At 39.7% G+C, this 17,993-nt stretch overlaps 1 protein-coding gene across 8 annotated transcripts in view; it reads right to left on the minus strand.

The window, feature by feature from the left end:
* Nucleotides 1–17,993, minus strand: part of ago1 (argonaute RISC component 1) — a 70,460-nt gene that overhangs the window by 20,455 nt on the left and 32,012 nt on the right. For 4 of the 8 annotated variants that reach the window (XR_015510588.1, XR_015510587.1, XR_015510586.1 and 1 more), the window contains exons 5-12: nucleotides 15,312–15,448; nucleotides 15,080–15,214; nucleotides 8,577–8,615; nucleotides 6,512–6,599; nucleotides 4,809–4,956; nucleotides 3,470–3,589; nucleotides 1,768–1,890; nucleotides 291–424 (exon numbers count right to left, since the gene is read on the minus strand). Coding sequence is in view for 2 of the 8 variants with exons in the window: in XM_087286145.1 (XP_087142271.1) it covers nucleotides 291–424; nucleotides 1,768–1,890; nucleotides 3,470–3,589; nucleotides 4,809–4,956; nucleotides 6,512–6,599; nucleotides 8,577–8,615; nucleotides 15,080–15,214; nucleotides 15,312–15,448 (924 nt within the window). In the remaining 6 variants the exon portion in view is untranslated. 8 annotated transcript variants of the gene reach the window in all.

Genomic DNA, 17,993 nt, shown 5'->3' on the forward strand with positions numbered 1-17,993 from the left:
CTGATGATCCATTAAAAGGGAAAAACACCAACAAGGGAGAATGCATGATTATATGCTGTCATGGTTTGCAATCAAATGTCTTTACAATGGGAGTCAATGGGGCAAAAACAGACACCAACAAAACGGAAGGGGAGTCAATTTGAAGAGTACACAAGGGTTAACATGCATCACTGTGGGTTTTTGCATGGTGGGAACGACTGTTCATAAAAATACCTGTGTACATGTGGACATGGACTGAAATACTGTGTTTTGGTGTGTGTTATTCAGCATTGTGTGCGAGTCTTTCTTACTTGAGCACCTCTTCCCGACACTGTTTCTGCGGAGCGAAGCAAGCAATGGCCCAAACCTTGATCTCGATGCCATTATAGAACTGTTTTCCCCTCATGTCCCACACACCCTGGTTTGGAGTCGCGATGGCACGATTCTGTTCACCAACAAGGAAAGAGAGAATTTAGTGAGAGAACTTAAAGGGAGAATTCAGCAAGCTCACTCTGAAGGTGATGATGATGATGATGATGATAATTGTTATGATGATGATGATGCACCGCTGCAAGTGTTTACGCTGCATGTCAACATTAATGCATTGGCCAGATACTTCAATGAAAAGTGTAAGAGTTTAAGAAGATGGCATGGTGGCTCAGTGGTTAGCACTGTAGCCTCAAAGCAAGAAGGTTGCTGGTTCGAGTCCCGGCTGGGTCAGTTGGCATTTCTGTGTGGAGTTTGCATGTTCTTCCTGTGTTGGCGTGGGTTTCCTCAGGGTGCTCCAGGTACCCCCACAGTCCAAACACATGCGCTATAGGGGAATTGAATAATCTAAATTGGCCGTAGTGTATGAGTGTGAATGAGTGTGTATGGGTGTTTCCCAGTACTGGGTTGTAGGAGTTTAAGATTTTATTTTATTTTTTTGCTTGGATCAGGACTTGTGGAGCTGCGCATCGATGGATTTGCTCTTCGCTGTTTGGACTTTCAGCCGTAAAATTTAAACCTGAACTGAACTAAACTGTTTAACTCTAAAATCTGGACTTTACTGGAACTTCACTGTGAAGCTGCTTTGACACAATCTATATCATCAAAAGCACTATAGAAATAAAAATGAATTGAATTAAATAATTAACCTTGTTAAGCCTTTAAATTTCACTTTAAGCATACTAGTGTCTTATAAAATTACTCGAAAAATATGTACTGAGATCATTCCATTTCTGAATTCATCTTTAATTCTGTAGCACTTTTTACCATGTAGATTGTGTCAAAGCAGCTTAACACAGATGAAGAAGTGAGGAAAATTTTCACAGTATGTCTGATAATATTTTTTCTTCTGGAGAAAGTCTTATTTGTTTTATTCTGGCTAGAATAAAAGCAGTTTTTACATTTTTTAAAAGCTATTTAAGGTCAATATTATAAGCCCCTTAAAGCTATATATTTTTCTGATAGTCTACAGAACAAACCATCGTTATACAATAACTTGCCTTATTACCCTAACCTGCTTAGTTAACCTAATTAACCTAGTTAAGCCTTTAAATGTCACTTTAAGCTGTATTGAAGTGTCTTGAAGAATATCTAGTCAAATATTATTTACTGTCATCATGACAAAGATAAAATAAATCAGTTATTAGAAATGAGTTATTAAAACTATTATGATTAGAAATTAATTGAAAGAAATCTGCTCTCCGTTAAACAGAAATTGGGGAATAAAATGTACAGGGGGGCTAATAATTCAGGGGGGCTAATAATTCGGACTTAAACTGTATATTTTCTAATAGTTCTTACCCGACCGCCATACTGCAGGATTGGGGCTGGAAGGACTCTGCCGGTCACCTCCGTCATGTCGTCCTTCACCTTAATCCCAAACTCTTGAATGTAAGGATCCAGATTAAAGTTAGCGTTCTTCATCTGAGAGGAAAAACAGAAATGCAAACGATTGAATAAACAGCATTTTGTTTTTATTTGCAAAATGTTAAGTAGAAGTAACTAAAACAGGACAGTCAGCGATGACCAGAAAGTGTTGTCAGGGAATAATTGTACATTAGTTTTTGTTTTTTTGTACGAGATAATGGTTTTGTTTTTTAAAATATTGCATAAACATAAAAAAATTCTATCATTTTATATAAATATTGTGAATATATTTCTTGCCAAAAAAGAATGACTATGTTAAATTATAAAACAAAAAATAAATGCGAAAAAAAAAAAAAATACACAAGTATTATTTATTTATTGATGCAAACATGTATATAAATAATTATTAAACCGTTCTGTCTGGTTCTTGAATCTGATTGGCTGATAGCCTTGTGTTATTCTGCAAATAACAGCACTCGTACAGACTCCTTTGTGTATTACTCCACCCACATACAGCAACAAGCAAAGAACACTCTACAGTTTGACAAATATTGCAGCTGTTGGACAACATAATGTACTTTTGAGGCTTTTTAACCGAGAATGTAGTTGTTTAGATTGCAACTATGCTGTTTATTTATAAGGATAGTGCCTATTTTAAATATTTATAATTTCTCAGCATCAAATTCAGTGCATCAGACGCCAACAGCCTGTCTGAGTAGACATGGACCGGTATAAGATTCTGACGGTATGATAACCTTGGACAACAATATCATGGTTTCGCGGTATTGTGATTATTGCTCTAAAATATATTCTTATTTTTATTTAAGATCCCAGGTTCTGCAGGTTGCACTGTCCCGAATTTTCATTGCCAGTCTTATGCCAATTGTAATGGTATAGTTTGGTTCAATTTGGAATTTCCCAAACGAGCGCAGAGCCCGGGGCACCAGAAAGGCATTAGAAAGTCTGCTAATTAAATAACGATCAATAATAGGTTATGACGGAAATTTTACAACCCTCTCCGTCAAAATGACGGACAATGAGAAAGTCTAACGCGACCTCTGCTCTGCTACTAGTGTGATATTGCTCATATATAAAGATGTATATCAAATAAGCCTAATAAACATAACTGTATTTTAATTTATGGGTCACCTATGGGCAAGGACTTGTCCTAAAATATTTTTTCTTCTGGAGAACGTCTTATTTGTTTTATTTCAACTAAAATAAAAGCAATTTTTTATATTTTTAAAACTACTTTAAGGTCAATATTATTAGCACCTTTAGGCTAATCTTTTTTTCAGATAGTCTACAGAACAAACCATCATTATACAATAACTTGCCTAATTACCCTAACCTGCCTAGTTAACCTAATTACCCTAGTTAAGCCTTTGAATGTCACTTTAAGCTGTATAGAAGTGTCTTGAAGAATATCTAGTCTAATATTATGTGCTGTCATCATGGCAAAGATAAAATAAGTCAGTTATTAGAAATGAGTTATTAAAACTATTATGCTTGGAAATGTGCTGAAAAAATCTGCTCTGTTAAACATAAATATTTTTATAATTCTGACTTCAACTGTATATATTTATAAATATAAAGCGTCTTGTTTCCAGTGTGCACACTAGAGGTCAGCACTCACCAGTCTGCTGATCTCCTCCTGTCGGTCTGGTGCGGAGCGCGCCGTGGCTTTGATCATGGTGGACGTCTGATTATCTGTCAGTTTCTTGATGCACCGCTGCCCTGCTACAATATTGCAAACCTAACAGGATGCACAGAGAAGACACAAAGTTATCATTTCAAACGTTCATAATCACAATATTTTTAATATCATGTGTATATGTTTACGTGTACATGTGTGTTTGTGTGAGTGTATATATGTTTATGTGTGTATGAGTGTGCATATATGAGTGTGTACAAGTGTGTATATGTATGTATGAATGTATTTATGTATATATATTTACACACACACACAAAGATATATATACACACAAACATGCATGCATACATATGCGCGAGCACACACACACACGTATACAAACAAATACACACACACACACACAAAAACACGTGTGTGTGTGTGTACGTGTTTTTGTGACATATCAGGACACAAATCTGTATAATGACATGGGTATGACACAGGTATTACAAAAAGGAGGTGAAATATGAGGACACTGGTGACGTCCTCATTTCTCAAAATGCTTATAAATCCTACAGGATGAGTTTAATCAGAGAGTAAAGCTGCACACAGTCTCCTGTGATGGTAGGATTTAGGGGTGGGGTGGGGTGAGGGCAATACAATATACGGTTTGGGCTGCATAAAATGAATGGAAACCTATGTAATGTCCCCACTTTTCACAAAAACAAACGTGTGTGTGTGTGCGTGTGAGTATGTATGTGTGTTTGTGTATATATACGTGTGTGTGTGTGTGTGTGTGTGTGTTTATACATAAGTGTGTGTGTGTGTGTGTGTGTGTGTGTGTGTGTGTGTGTGTGTGTGTGTGTGTTTGTATGTGTGTGTGTTTATATGAGTGTATTTGTGTATGTGTGTATACGTGTGTATGTGTGTATTCTTATGCATGTGTGTGTATGTGTGTATATTTGTGTTTACGTATGCGTGTGTATGTGTGTATATTTGTGTATACGTATGTCCGTGTGTGTGTGTATGTATGTGTTTGTTTGTGTGTGAGTATGTGTTTATGGTTATGTATTTGTGAATATGTGTGTATACGCATGTGTACAGTATGTGTGTATATTTGTGTATATGTATGTGTGTATATGTCCAGCATGTGTGTGTGTGTATGTGTATATTCGTGTATATGCATGTGTGTATATTCGTGTATATGTATGCGTGTGTCTGTGTGTGTGTGTGTGTGTGTGTGTGTGTGTGTTTGTGTATATGTATGTACAGTAAGTGTTTATATGTGTCTGTGTGTATATTTGTGTGTGTGTGTGTGCGTGTTTGTGGATATCAGACTCACCTCCAGAGGCAGGTATGTGTGTTTCTGCTCCTGTCCCACCTGTAGACAGGGCAGGTGAGGGTACTTGAGCTGCAGGTTGTACTTCTGCTTGAAATATTGAGCTACTGTGCATTCTACTGTCTGTCCGCTCTCCAGCTGTAGAGGAAACCTGGAGGAAACATTCACAAAATCTTTATTTACTCATCTCATTTCAGTCTGCATGCATCAGTATTACACCACGGTGATCTTGCACTGACTTCTGGACCACTTTGCTGATGTTGCAGAGTAAAACTGATTATCAGTTTCTCCAGGATTTTGTAAGATTTTGTATTAAAATGTGCATAAATCGGGTTGGAAGGGAAGCAACGATGTACAGCCATTTTCAGATCTCTCCAGAGATGTTCAATAGGATTTAGGTCTGGGCTCTGGCTGGGCCACTCAAGGACAGTCACCGAGTTGTTGTGAAGCCACTCCATTGATATTTTGGCCGTGTGCTTTGGGTCGTTGTCCTGCTGGAAGATGAACCGTCGCCGCAGTCTGAGGTCAAGAGCACTCTGAAGCAGGTCTTCATTCAGGATGTCTCTGTACATTGCTGCATTCATCTTTCCCTCTATCCTGACTAATCTTCCAGTTCCTGTTGCTGAAAAACACCCCCACAGTATGATGCTGCCACCACCATGCTTCACTGTAGGGATGGTATTAGCATGCTAATGAGCGCTGCCTGGCTTTCTCCAAACGTAACGCCTGGCATTCACTCCAAAGAGTTCAATTTGAGTCTCATCAGACCAGAGAATTTAGTTTCTGATGGTCTGAGAGTCCTTCAGATGCCTTTTGGCAAACTCCAGGTGGGGAGTGGTTTCCGTCTGGCCACTCTACCATACAGGCCTGATTGGTGGATTGCTGCACAGATGGTTGTCCTTCTGTAAGGTTCTCCTCTCTCCACAGAAGAACGCTGGAGCTCAGACAGAGTGACCATCGGGTTATTGATCACCTCCCTGATTAAAGCCCTTCTCCCTCGATCACTCAGCTTAGATGGCCGGCCAGCTCTAGGAAGAGTCCTGGTGGTTCCAAACATCTTCCACTTACGGATGATGGAGGCCGCTGTGCTCACTGGAACTTTCAGAGCGGCAGAAATGTTTCTGTAACCTTCCCCAGCCTTGTGGCAATCCTGTCTCGGAGACCTACAGACAGTTCCTTTGTCTTCATGCTTGGTTTGTGCTTTGACATGCACTGCCAACCCTGGGCCCTTATATAGACAGGTGTACGCCTTTTCACATCATGTCTTCAACTTAATTGACCACATGTAAACTCCATTGCAGCTGCTGAAACATCTCAACAGTGGTCAGTGGAAACAATGTATCTGAGCTGAATTTACAGCTTCACGGCAAAGACTGTGAAAACTGATGTACATGTGATTTATCAGCTTTTTTATTTTTAATAAATTTGCAACAATTTTGGAATAAGGCTGCAACATAAAGAAAAGAAGCTATTAATACTTTTCGGATTCACTTTATTAGATATATTACGCACTATTTCAAAGTCACCACTTTTGGTCAGTCATACTGCCCTTCAAATGCCACTTCGGGTGAATGGTCGTCTAAAATTATAGTGCATCACTATATAAACTATCAGAGGCTGACTTTAGATTAATTACTAATTTAAACACTATGAAAAATGGAGTATGTCAATTGGGAAATGTCATGAAATTAAACCATTATACTGACGTTTGGTGACTAGCAGGACGCCGTGTGACGTTACAGACCCGGTACTTCCTTTTCATTTGACCACAGTGCGTAACCTCCACCTTCAGGCCTGAAACCAGAACAAGACATAAGACATGACATGTTAAGCAGTGCTGTGAATCTAATGCTGCTTTTAAAGCCACTACAGACACAAAGCTAGATCATTTTCATTAGAAAACTAAAAATCTGCAAGTGTCTGGTTTTATTCTACCGTGTCTGTTAACAGTGTCTATTGTTTTTGTCATGCTGCTCTTGATCTCGCAGCACCATTCTAGCAATTAAACAGCTTTAAGAAACTCTCCACTTTTTCTGGTAATACGCTCATAGAAAACAGGCTAGGGTTAAACAGTTGAGTTTTATAGTTTCTGAATACGATCTTCAGGTCTAGTGGGTGCACTTTTAGCTTAGCTTAGATCATTGAATTGAATTGGGCCATTAGCATCTCGCTCAAAAATGATCAGAGAGTTTATTATCTTTTATTGAAAGGTACATGGTGTACTAAAACTGACGGAAAATGAAAAGTTTAAATGCTATTTTCAAGGTACGGCAGTAAAGTTCCTTAATTATTACACCAGATTGAGAGAATGGTTGCTAGTCATATTGTGGAAGATGACAAAGTTTCCAGATGTATGTATAATGTGTGTGTATTTGTGTGTGTATGTATATTTATGCATACGTTTGTTTATGTGTGTATTTGTGCATGTGTATACACGTGTATACATGTCTGTTCATGTGTATAATTGTGTATATGTATGCGTGTGTGTGCACATATTTGTGTATATGTATGCGTGTGTATGTGTGTATGATTGTGAATATGTATGCGTGTATATTTGTGTATATGTGTGCGTGTATATGTGTGCATATTTGTGTATATGTATGCCTGTGTATGTGTGCATATTTGTGTATATGTATGCGTGTGTATGTGTGTATGATTGTGTATATGTCTGCGTGTGTATGTGAGCATATTTGTGTATATGTATGCGTGTGTATGATTGTGTATATGTTTGCATGTGTATATATTTGTGTACATGTATGCGTGTGTATGATTGTGTATATGTATGCGTGTATAATTGTGTATATGTATGCTTGTGTATATTTGTGTACATGTATGCCTGTGTATATGTATGTGTGCATATTTTTGTATATGTCTGCGTGTGTATGTGTGCATATTTGTGTATATGTATGCGTGTCTACGTGTGTACATTTGTGTACACTGTATGTATGCATGTGTATATGTATGCGTGTGTATGAGTGTATAATTGTGTATATGTATGCGTGTGTATGAGTGTATAATTGTGTATATATTCAGCCGTGTGTCTGTATATTTGTGTATATGTATGTGTGTGTATATTTGTGTATATGTATGCATGAATAATTGTGTACATGTATGCATGTGTATGTTTGTGTATATGTATGCGTGTGTGTATGTGTGTATATTTGTGTATATGTATGCGTGTGTATATTTGTGTATATGTATGCGTGTGTATATGTGTATATTTGTGTATATGTATGCGTGTGTATGCGTGTATATATTTGTGTATTTGTATGCGTGTGTGTGTGTATATTTGTGTATATGTATGCGTTTGTTTATGTGTATATGTATGCGTGTGTATGTGTGTACATTTTTGTAAATGTATGCGTGTGTATATTTGTGTATATGTGTGTATATTTGTGTATATGTATGCGTGTCTACATGTGTACATTTGTGTACATGTACTAATGGTCTAATCTGATTCAATGATCTATGCTAAGCTAAAAGTGCTCCTGCCAGACCTGAAGATCGTCTGAATGCATTCAGAAATTAGAAAAACTCAACTGTTTAACTCTAAAGTAGATGAGTCCTATGCTAAGCTAAAAGCTTTAAGTAGTATAATGAGCCTATTAATATTGATTGTTGTGTGACGTCACACTATTAGGGGATTGCTCCCCTGGCAGGCAAAACATTAATATCTCCCGCTGACTGCAAAGTCATGGGCTGAATAACTTGTCTTTTTTTAGCCCCAAAAAAACTGATAATTGTTGTGCAATAATATATAGCATTACTAACCGACAAAAGATACGCCTGGGCTGTGCTTCTGCAGAATTCCTTCAGAGAAAGAACAGCCAGAAAGGAGAAATTTATGGATTTGTGCCTAATGGTAGCATCATTGACCCACAACAATCTGTGGTACATGTAACTGTCAGTACGTTTGTATGCTTGTTATACAGTTTCTATTCTAATTTGCAAGATAAGAGCAATTAAAGTACATCCCTGAATCAGAAAAAGTTGGGACAATATGAAAAAATGCAAATAACAAAAAGAAGGTAGTGATTTCTACATTTACTTTGACTTGTATTTCATTGCAGACAATACAACAAACATTATTTATATTATATAATAAATACGTATGTTTCGCAGGATTGGGTTGCAGCTAAAAGGGCATCCGCTGCGTAAAACTTATTCATTCATTCTGCTGTGGCGACCCTAGAAAGGGACTAAGTCTAAAAAAATGAATGAATGAATAAATATATATTGCAATTTTGGTTCTTGTAACACATTTCAAAGAAAAGTTAGAACAGTAAAGCACTTTCAGGGCTCAACAATAAGGACTGCCTGATGGCCCGGAGCCAGCTTGAGAGACGCTCGGGACAGTAGACAAGATCGTTACTGGCCCGATTGGGCGAGTGCTGCCTTGTCACTAAAGTTTATTTTGCCTTGTGTAGAATTGAGAAACAGTTTGTGCTTTTAAGTGTTTAAATGTACCTTCTCCATGATGTCGTAAACACCATATTGTTTTTAAGTTCCTCTTATTTGATTGGATGTTGTGAGCATGTTATTTTTGTCTGTAACTTGGTAACAACCAGTACAGCGAAGAGACAGCAACATGGTGGCAACATCAAATTATGAGGTTTATGTCTTGGAAGCAGGCATTTATGTGTGTACAACACGTTGAAAAAAAATGAAACAGGGTTTAGCAGAGTTTGGCAAAGCCGTTTATTAAATCCTTTAGAACTCAATAAAATACCAGCATGTTTTCCATACTGCACTTTTTGTTTCCATAACACTTTGAATTAATTATTAATGAATACATTAAAAACATTAACTTCTAAATTCACAGACGGTGCTTTATTTAAAAAATGTGGCTGAGAAATAGCTATTAACTTGTTTTTGTTTTTTTGTTCTTTGAAAAATTTGTGAAAATTTTGGCAGGGCAAGTCAAAATCTGAACCACTGGCCCGACTGGGCAAAAAAATCCTTAGCGTTAAGCCCTGACTTTGTAATGTCGCCATTCCTTTTCACAACACTTTAAAGACGTTTAGGGACTAAAGACACCAAGTGATGAAGGGTTTCAAGGGTAATTGTGTCCCATTCTTCCTGCAAACAAGTCTTAGGCCGTACTCACACTAGGTACAGTTGCCTCGAACCGGGCCAAAGCACGCTTATCCCCCCTCCCGTCTCCCCCGACGGCCCGCGCTCACACCACAAACGGGCCTCGGCACGCTTACGTCATCGATGCTGCACTGTTCAGTGAGAAGCGCTCTCTCACTCAGCAGCACAGTGGAGATTTCTCTAGTTATATCGTGTCAGTCGTTTGATATGCCGTCAAATATTTCGCCAAACAGTCCTTAGGGATGCAGGGACACGCAGTCAGACATTTCACTAAACAGATCCGCCACTTTTGGCGCTCATAAACAATCATAAAGCCTTCGTGCTGCAGGAATGAGGAGGTCTGCTGAAGCCACGCAGCTGTCGTGCAGTTAGGAGTTCTCGTCTTTAATAAACTACGGCAGTTTGCGTTCACTGAACAATAAGAATTATTAATAATACATATGAAACAGCCCCTTAAAAGTCACGTCTCGCTTTCAGTTTCGGGCTTTAGCGTGTTTTGCACTCACACACAAGCGTACCGTGCCAAAGCCCAAGTGAACTGCGCTCAGGCACACCTCTTCCAACCGGGCCAGGGCCGGCCAAGTGAACCGTGCTTGAGCCCGATTCAGTGCACTCACACTTCTCAAACGATCCGGGAAATGGGCCTGGACACGGTACGGATGGCATAGTGTGAGTAGGCCCTTAAGGTGGGCAACAGTACGGGGTCTTCATGGTCATTTTTTGCACTTCAAACTGCGTCACACATTCTCTATTAAAGACAGGTCAGGACTGCAGGCAGGCCAGTCAAGTACCTGTATCCTCTTCCTTCGCAGCCAGGACTTTGACTTTGTGTCCAGAATGTGGTTTTGCATGGTCGTGCTCCAATGGTGCCATCACAGAAATGCAAGTTACCTTTGCCTCAGGCACTCGACACAACCCTATACCATGAAAGACCTTGACTTTTGGACTTGTTGCTGGTAACAGTCTGGATGATCCATTTCTTCTTTGGTCCTGAGCACATGGCATCCATTTCTCTCTCTCAAAAAATACCTGAAATACTGATTCATCTGACCCCAGCACACGTTTCCACTGTGTGATAGTCCATCCCAGATGCCTCCGAGCCCATAGAAGTCAACAGTACTTCTGGACACTGTTAACATAGGGCTTCCTTTTGGCACAGTACAGTTTTAACTGCAATCTGTGAATGTAACTATGTATTGTGGTACTTGACAAAGCTTTGCTGCAGTAGTCCTGAGCCCATGTGGTGATATGGCCTATAGATGAATGAGGATTCTTGATGTAGTGTCGCCTGAGGAATCGGAGATCAGAGTTGTTCAGAGTTGTTTAGTCTTGTCATTTTTGGACTAGCATTCCTTGAGATTCCTTATATCTTTTAATTATATTATGCACTGTTGAAGTTGAAATATCCAAATGTCTTCTCATCTTTCTTTGAGGAACATTGTTTGTTTCTACAAATTTCAATTATTTTCTCACGTATTTGTTGGCTAACTGGCGATCCTCTGCCCATCTTTGCTCCTAAAGGACTAGACCTTTCTTGGATGCTGCTTTTATCCCAAATCTTAATTACAATCACCTGTTGACATCACCTGCTTCAAATCACATCATTATTTAACCAATTTACCAGACTGCTAGCCATGAACTGCATTTGTCCCAACTTTCTTTGGAATGGGTCTGAATGACAGACCTGCAAAATGAAATGAAGTTGACCACACAAAACATGAAATATTTTGTGTTCATTCTCTGCAATGAAATACAAGTCAAAGTCAATTGGGAAATCCCTCCTTTCTTTTTTATTTGCGTTTTCCATGCTCCCCCAACTTTTTCTGATTTGGGGTTGCATAAACTGAAATGCAAAGACAAAGGATAAATAGCAGAAGTGAACGAGTAGATTTTCCCAACCAGCAAATATTAATATAAGCAAAAACAAAGACACCAAACATAAATGCAGACACTTAGGCCCAATCCCAAGTCTAGCCCTTCCCTTTACCCCTACCCCTCGTTTTGCGCATGCACACCAAGGGGTAGAGGTGTCCCAATTCTCTTTAGCTAGAAGGCGTAGGGCTAAGGGGAAGGGGTGAATAGCCCTTCGAACGAAGAGTTTTCAGGACCACACTTGAAAGCAAGAGGTAAGAAAATTTCCAGAATACACCAGCCACAATGGCAGTATTGCTAAACCCGGAAGTAAGGAGATCCACAAAATTTGTATTTTTTGTCATTATTATGAATTTATACGACAAACAAACACGTTTAAATACATTCATAACCGCGTTCGTGTTTTACCGTCATGCTTTTAAAAACAACCCTAAGAAAAAAAGCTTAATTTTGCAATCTATAATCCCTATTAATAACTCCTGTACAGCAGTCCCACAACATTCTGACACTCGAATACCCTGTCAGTGATGTCTAGTGGCTGTCAATTGGCATTTTACAGTGTCTGCTATAATGTTATTGTTGTTTTTGGTGTTTTTACATTGATGAATATGGCCACTGTGTAAATACACAGTACAGTTACGATCTTATTTGCCACATTAGATCGTTATGATAACATAAAATATGCCTTCAGAGATTTACTGAAGATAAACACCAAAGAATAACACAACTGGAATCACTACAGCAGCCGCCATCGTCTGATCTCACATGAAGCAAGAGATCGCAAGGACATATGATGACGTGTGCAGGTGCTGTAGTGCTGTCCCAATTCTTAGGGGTACATTTTGAAGCACCCTCTGTTGTAAGGGCCAAGGGGAAGGGGAAGGGGTAGAGGTACAAAAATAGAATTGGGATTGGGCCTTACAATCTATAATGCAGTCACTAATGACTAATGACGTTGAGGAATATCCACAAGATAGGCGTCTGCTCATCCACCTCCAGTGTGCTGCATCCACTTGGATGAAGCGATGGCAGCCATATTGTGCCAGGCTGCACACAACAGACTAGGTGATCGGTGGAGAGGAGACAGATTGATGAAGCCAATTATGGTATGGGGATGGTTAGTAGGCCATGATTTAATTAGGATGTCGGAGTAACAACCCTACACTTTTTCGAAGGACATCCTGAGATTTTTAACAACCACAGAGATTTAGGACCTCGGTTTAACGTCTCATCTGAAAGACAGCGCTCACTGAGCAGTATAGAGTCCCCATCACTATACTGGGGCGTTAGGACCCACACAGGCCGCAGGTTGAGCGCCCCCTCCTGGCCTCACTAACACAGGCAGAAACCTAGCTTTTTCATGTGGTCTCCCATCCAGGGACTGACCGTGCACAGCCCTGCTTAGCTTCAGTGGGCGACCATAAGAGCATTGAAGCTTGCATTTGACCAGATTGTGCTGCATTTCTATGGAGATCCCAGTCTAGCTGCCATTATGGCCCCTTTTTTTTTTTTTGCTCGTCAGGTCTCCACACTGGTCACATGACTGAAAACTATCAATTGTGGAGTTGTAAAATGAGCCAACTGCCTCCTAAAAGTGGAGTGGAGTACATAAACAGCGCGGCACTTTCAGCCACAGCAGGGCAGTGATTACAGTGTTCAGAATAAGACTAACATGATAGGCCTGATCCACAATAGCTCCTCTAGGAAAGCATCAGAAATCTGGAGTGTTGTGCAGGGTTACATTTATAAATCAATGACTGTATTAAAAGAATGACATCAAGATGACTCAACCAATCTACTCTAATAAATAAACTACAAGATTAAACCATGAGCGGACCACTGAGATCATCCACTGACATCATCTCTTAACAACCGAACAGTCAGCAGCACTTTAATGTGTGCAGTTACTGCCAGCGCATTACTAAGCTGTCGCTAAGGTGTTCTCAGTGGTGGTTGCTAGGGAATTTTGTTTAATTGTCAGTTTGTTACTAGGTTGTTGCTAACGTGTTCTCAGTGGTGGTTTATAGGGAATTCTGTTTAAATGTCCTTATGTTGCTAGGCAGTTGCTAAGGTGTTCTTAGTGGTGGTTGCTAGAGAATTTTGTTTAATTGTCAGTATGTTTCTAGGTTGTTGCTAAGGTGTTTTCAGTGGTGGTTGCTGGGGAATTTTGTTTAGTTGTCAGTATGTTGCTAGGCAGTTACTAAGGTGTTCTTAGTGGGGGTTGCCAGGGAATTTTGTTTAGTTGTCAGTATGTTGCTAGGCAGTTACTAAGGTGTTCTTAGTGGGGGTTGCCAGGGAATTTTGTTTAATTGTCAGTATGTTGCTAGGCAGTTGCTAAGGTGTTCTCAGTGGTGGTTGCTTGGGAATTCTGTTTCATTGTCAGTATGTTTCTTGGTTGTTGCAAGGGTGTTCTCAGTGGTGGTTGCTGGGGAATTTTGTTTAGTTGTCAGTATGTTGCTAGGCAGTTACTAAGGTGTTCTCAGTGGTGGTTGTAAGGGAATTTTGTATAATTGTCAGTATGGTTCTAGGTTGTTACTAAGATGCTCTCAGAGGTCGTTGCAAGGGAATTGTGTATAATTGTCAGTATGTTGCTAGGCAGTTGCTAAGGTGTTCTCAGTGGTGGTTGCAATGTTGCTATAGTGTTGCCAGGCAGCTGCTAAGGCATTTTGGGGGAATATTATTATGCTAAGATGTTAAGATTGGTAAAGTGTTGCCAGACAGTTGTTACAGTGCTCTCAGTTGTTGTTTTCATCTTGCTAAGGTGTAGCTAGGCAGTTTCAAAGGTATTTAGTGGTGTTTGCTTGGGTGTTGTGAGCAGTTGCTAAGTTACCTTGGTATAAAGTTTCTAAGAGGTTTTTGCCACAGTATTTAAGTTGATTGTTTGCATGTTGCTAGGCAGTTGCTAAGGTTTTCTCAGTGGTGGATGCAAGGTTCCTTGGGTGTTACTAGGCAGTTGCTAAGGTGTTTTCAGTGTTGGATGCCACATTATTATGGCGTTGCTAGGCAGTTGCTAAAGTATTTCAGTGGTGGTTTCAGCGTTGCTTGGTGTGTCTGGGCAGTGGCTAAGTAATCTTGGTATAAATGTATGTTAGTTGCTAAGAGGTTCTCGGGGTGGTTGCTACAGTATTGTGGATAATTGTCGGCATGTTGATGAGGTGTTTTAAGTGGTGGATGAAAGATTCCTAGAGTGTTGCTAGGGAGTTGTCAAGGTGTTTCAAATCAAGGTTGTTGGAACATTTAGCATCATTGTTACTATGTTGATGGGCAGTTGCTGAGTTTCTTCTGAACTGAGCAGAGGAGAAACCCACCTTTGATCTCCTTGGTGAACCGGACCCTCTGCGAGTCAGTTAGTGTCTTGGGCTGCTCATCAATGTTACGGATGTCCAGGACTTCACACATGAACTCAATGACAGGCTGAGCTTTATAAAAGGCTGTTGCAGATACTGAGAAGAACACAGATGGAGATGTTTGTTGCATATATCCAGAATATGGACATTTCTTGACAGGAGTAAGAAACTGAGTAAAGTGGTGATGTCATACCATCAATGTTGAGCATCATCTTCCACATGGCGGGTCGAACGGACTGATGGAAGCCGAACCACACCTCTCTGCCGCCACCTAGAGGATGGTAGTAACCTTCAGGAGGCGAGAAGAAGGAGCGGCCCACTGGAGTGTACCTGCAGAGGGAAGAGTAAAGCAGAAACATAATATTTAGGTCAGTATCTTGGGGTAAATACATTTTGATTTGACAGTTGATAGCAAGCTAATATATTAAACACAACGACCAGCCGACTGGTTTAAAGCAGAGGTCCCCAACCCTTTTATCACTACGGACTGGTCCGGTTGGTTGGGGTTTGGGGGGGGTTGGGGGTTGTAGGTTGCTAGGCGACTATCAAACTTTTTCTCAGAGAATGACAAGCTGGCAAAACATTGCTGTCACTCTGAAACAAGTTTATTTATGGAGAGAATTAAAGCACTGCAATGTTTGGGTGTTCTGTGTTTGTCTTGGATTATTAGTCCACAGAAATGTGTATACTCCATACAAGCTGAAGCAGTCAGTTCCTGTCGCATTTAACTGGGTTCGCCTGGAAGCAAGCGTGTCACACCGCTTGTGTACACAAGCCGCACACCTCCAATGGGAACAACGAACTTGCGGAAACTCTAGAAAAGACACGATATGCCACTGACCCCTAAAAGGCCACCGTCATTTGGGATCTCAATCAGTTGATCTTGCACAAACATGGTCAATTCACCTGATTTGTTGACAAATGGCATGTGGATCCATTCGTTGGCAGTGCTTTACTGGGACTTTTCCCCTTAGAAAACTTTCCAAAGACGTGTTTCTTACTCATTTTGCTGCTTGTGGGTTAAATTTGGGCGCTCATGTGACAAATCAAAGATTTTTCAAAATAAAAGATCGTTTAAACTCAGATAATAAATAAAATGGAAATAATTAATAAATTCTTGTGCAGTCCAGTACCAATTGATCCACGGCCCTGTAATTGTGGACCACTGGTTTGAAGGATATAATATTCACTGCAATGTTCACAGCATCATCTGAATACAAGAAACGGGAAGTATGAGGGAAAAAGTGCCCAGAAACCTATTTGAGATTGTCAGAAATGTACACGGCGCCCTATACTGGATTTGTGAAAACAAAAACTGTAAGACCACATAGTCCAGGGTACATATTTGTCGGTTCTCAAAAATGTAGTCCTGGACACATATCTCCAGTCTGGGTTTTCAATATCGCATATTTTCCCAGTATCATGCAAACTTCAGGCCGGCTCACACTGTGTGACCTTTTATAATCCTGAAGGATTGTAGCATGTCAGACTGCACGAACATGGCTCCCATGTCACACTGTAAGATCTCAGCTGTCATTATGTCAGACTGAATGACAATGAAGACACGCCAAACATGGAAAAAAAACACCCCAGGAGTTTGACGTCATCCATCCGTGACACTTTGATTATCCAGTGTTCTGAAATGATTCCTCACAGCAAACGTAAATAATCTGTAGCAGCAATTTTGCACAGAGCAAGACTCAATAATAAAACCAGGAAGAAAAAAAAACTGTTTCCCCGCGGTCATTTGAATTGTCGCATGCATTGCGTCATCACATTCTGAGCTCCTATTTGTTCTTGGATTGACGCTCATCGCAGCTGTTGTCACACTGCAGGAAAGAGTCTGAAATCTTCTGGCACTGCCAGAACTTCATCGGAGGAAAAATCTGATCGCAATGGGCACTAAGCGACATGTCAAACCAACGATCAAAGGGCAGATTCCAGCCTAGAATTTCAGGAATCTTTTAGCATTTCCCAAATTTGTCTCGGATGACAGAATCTTGGCTGAAATCTCACAGTGTGAGCAGGGCTTTATTCAAAAGCACTGGGATTTATTTTTTACTGTCAATGGAGCCTTTGGACACGTTTAACGGTCATCAGCATCTTAAATCCATTTTTAATACTTAAGAGTTTTTTGACAGGGTCTCTGTAGATATCATAATGTCAAATTTAAGACCTTTTTAAGACCATTAAGTGTTAAATTTAAGACCTATATCGCAATATCAAAAACACGCAAGATGTTTAAAAGCACAAAAATGTAAAAGCAAAAAATTAGGGGTAAAATAAAGTTATTTAAATTGAACAGTACTAAAGTCAGGTTAAAATCACCATTGAACTACAGAAAAACAAACATCTGAATGCAGATTTATACTTTCACCTGGCACCGCATCGCAAAACTCATGAAACGGATTAAAGCTTTTAAACTTGACACGTTCGCCATTGAGGTATTTTTTTAAATGACTGGGGGCGGTCCAAAAAAACAGAAAGTAAAATCAGACGAATAAAAAGATAATCATTATCATTGAAGATGTTTTTGGGGGTCTCTTTTTTTTGTTGTTTTAACAAACTTTTCACTCAGGTTTTTTCAAAGTTTTACAAAAACTTTCCTCCTTTCCCATGGCTGTTGCAATTTCTGGCCAATAATTATTGGTCATTCTGGCAAGCAGAAATGTAACTGATAGAAAATAGGTAAAAACTTAATTAGGTATTATAGCCTCCTGTACTATTCACTCTTCAAATAAATCCCACTATCAATCCCATTTCATCACTAAAATAAAGTGAACTAGTGTCTGCTGTACAGTGTTTTGTAAAGTACAGTAAACTACTTCAGTTACTCTGTTGTGGTAATTCTATAGTTGCTATGGTAACACAACAA

The sequence above is a fragment of the Danio rerio genome, chromosome 16 (genome assembly GCF_052040795.2).
Source record: "Danio rerio strain M-AB ecotype USA chromosome 16, GRCz13ab, whole genome shotgun sequence".
In the NCBI taxonomy this organism is placed as follows: Eukaryota; Metazoa; Chordata; class Actinopteri; order Cypriniformes; family Danionidae; genus Danio; species Danio rerio.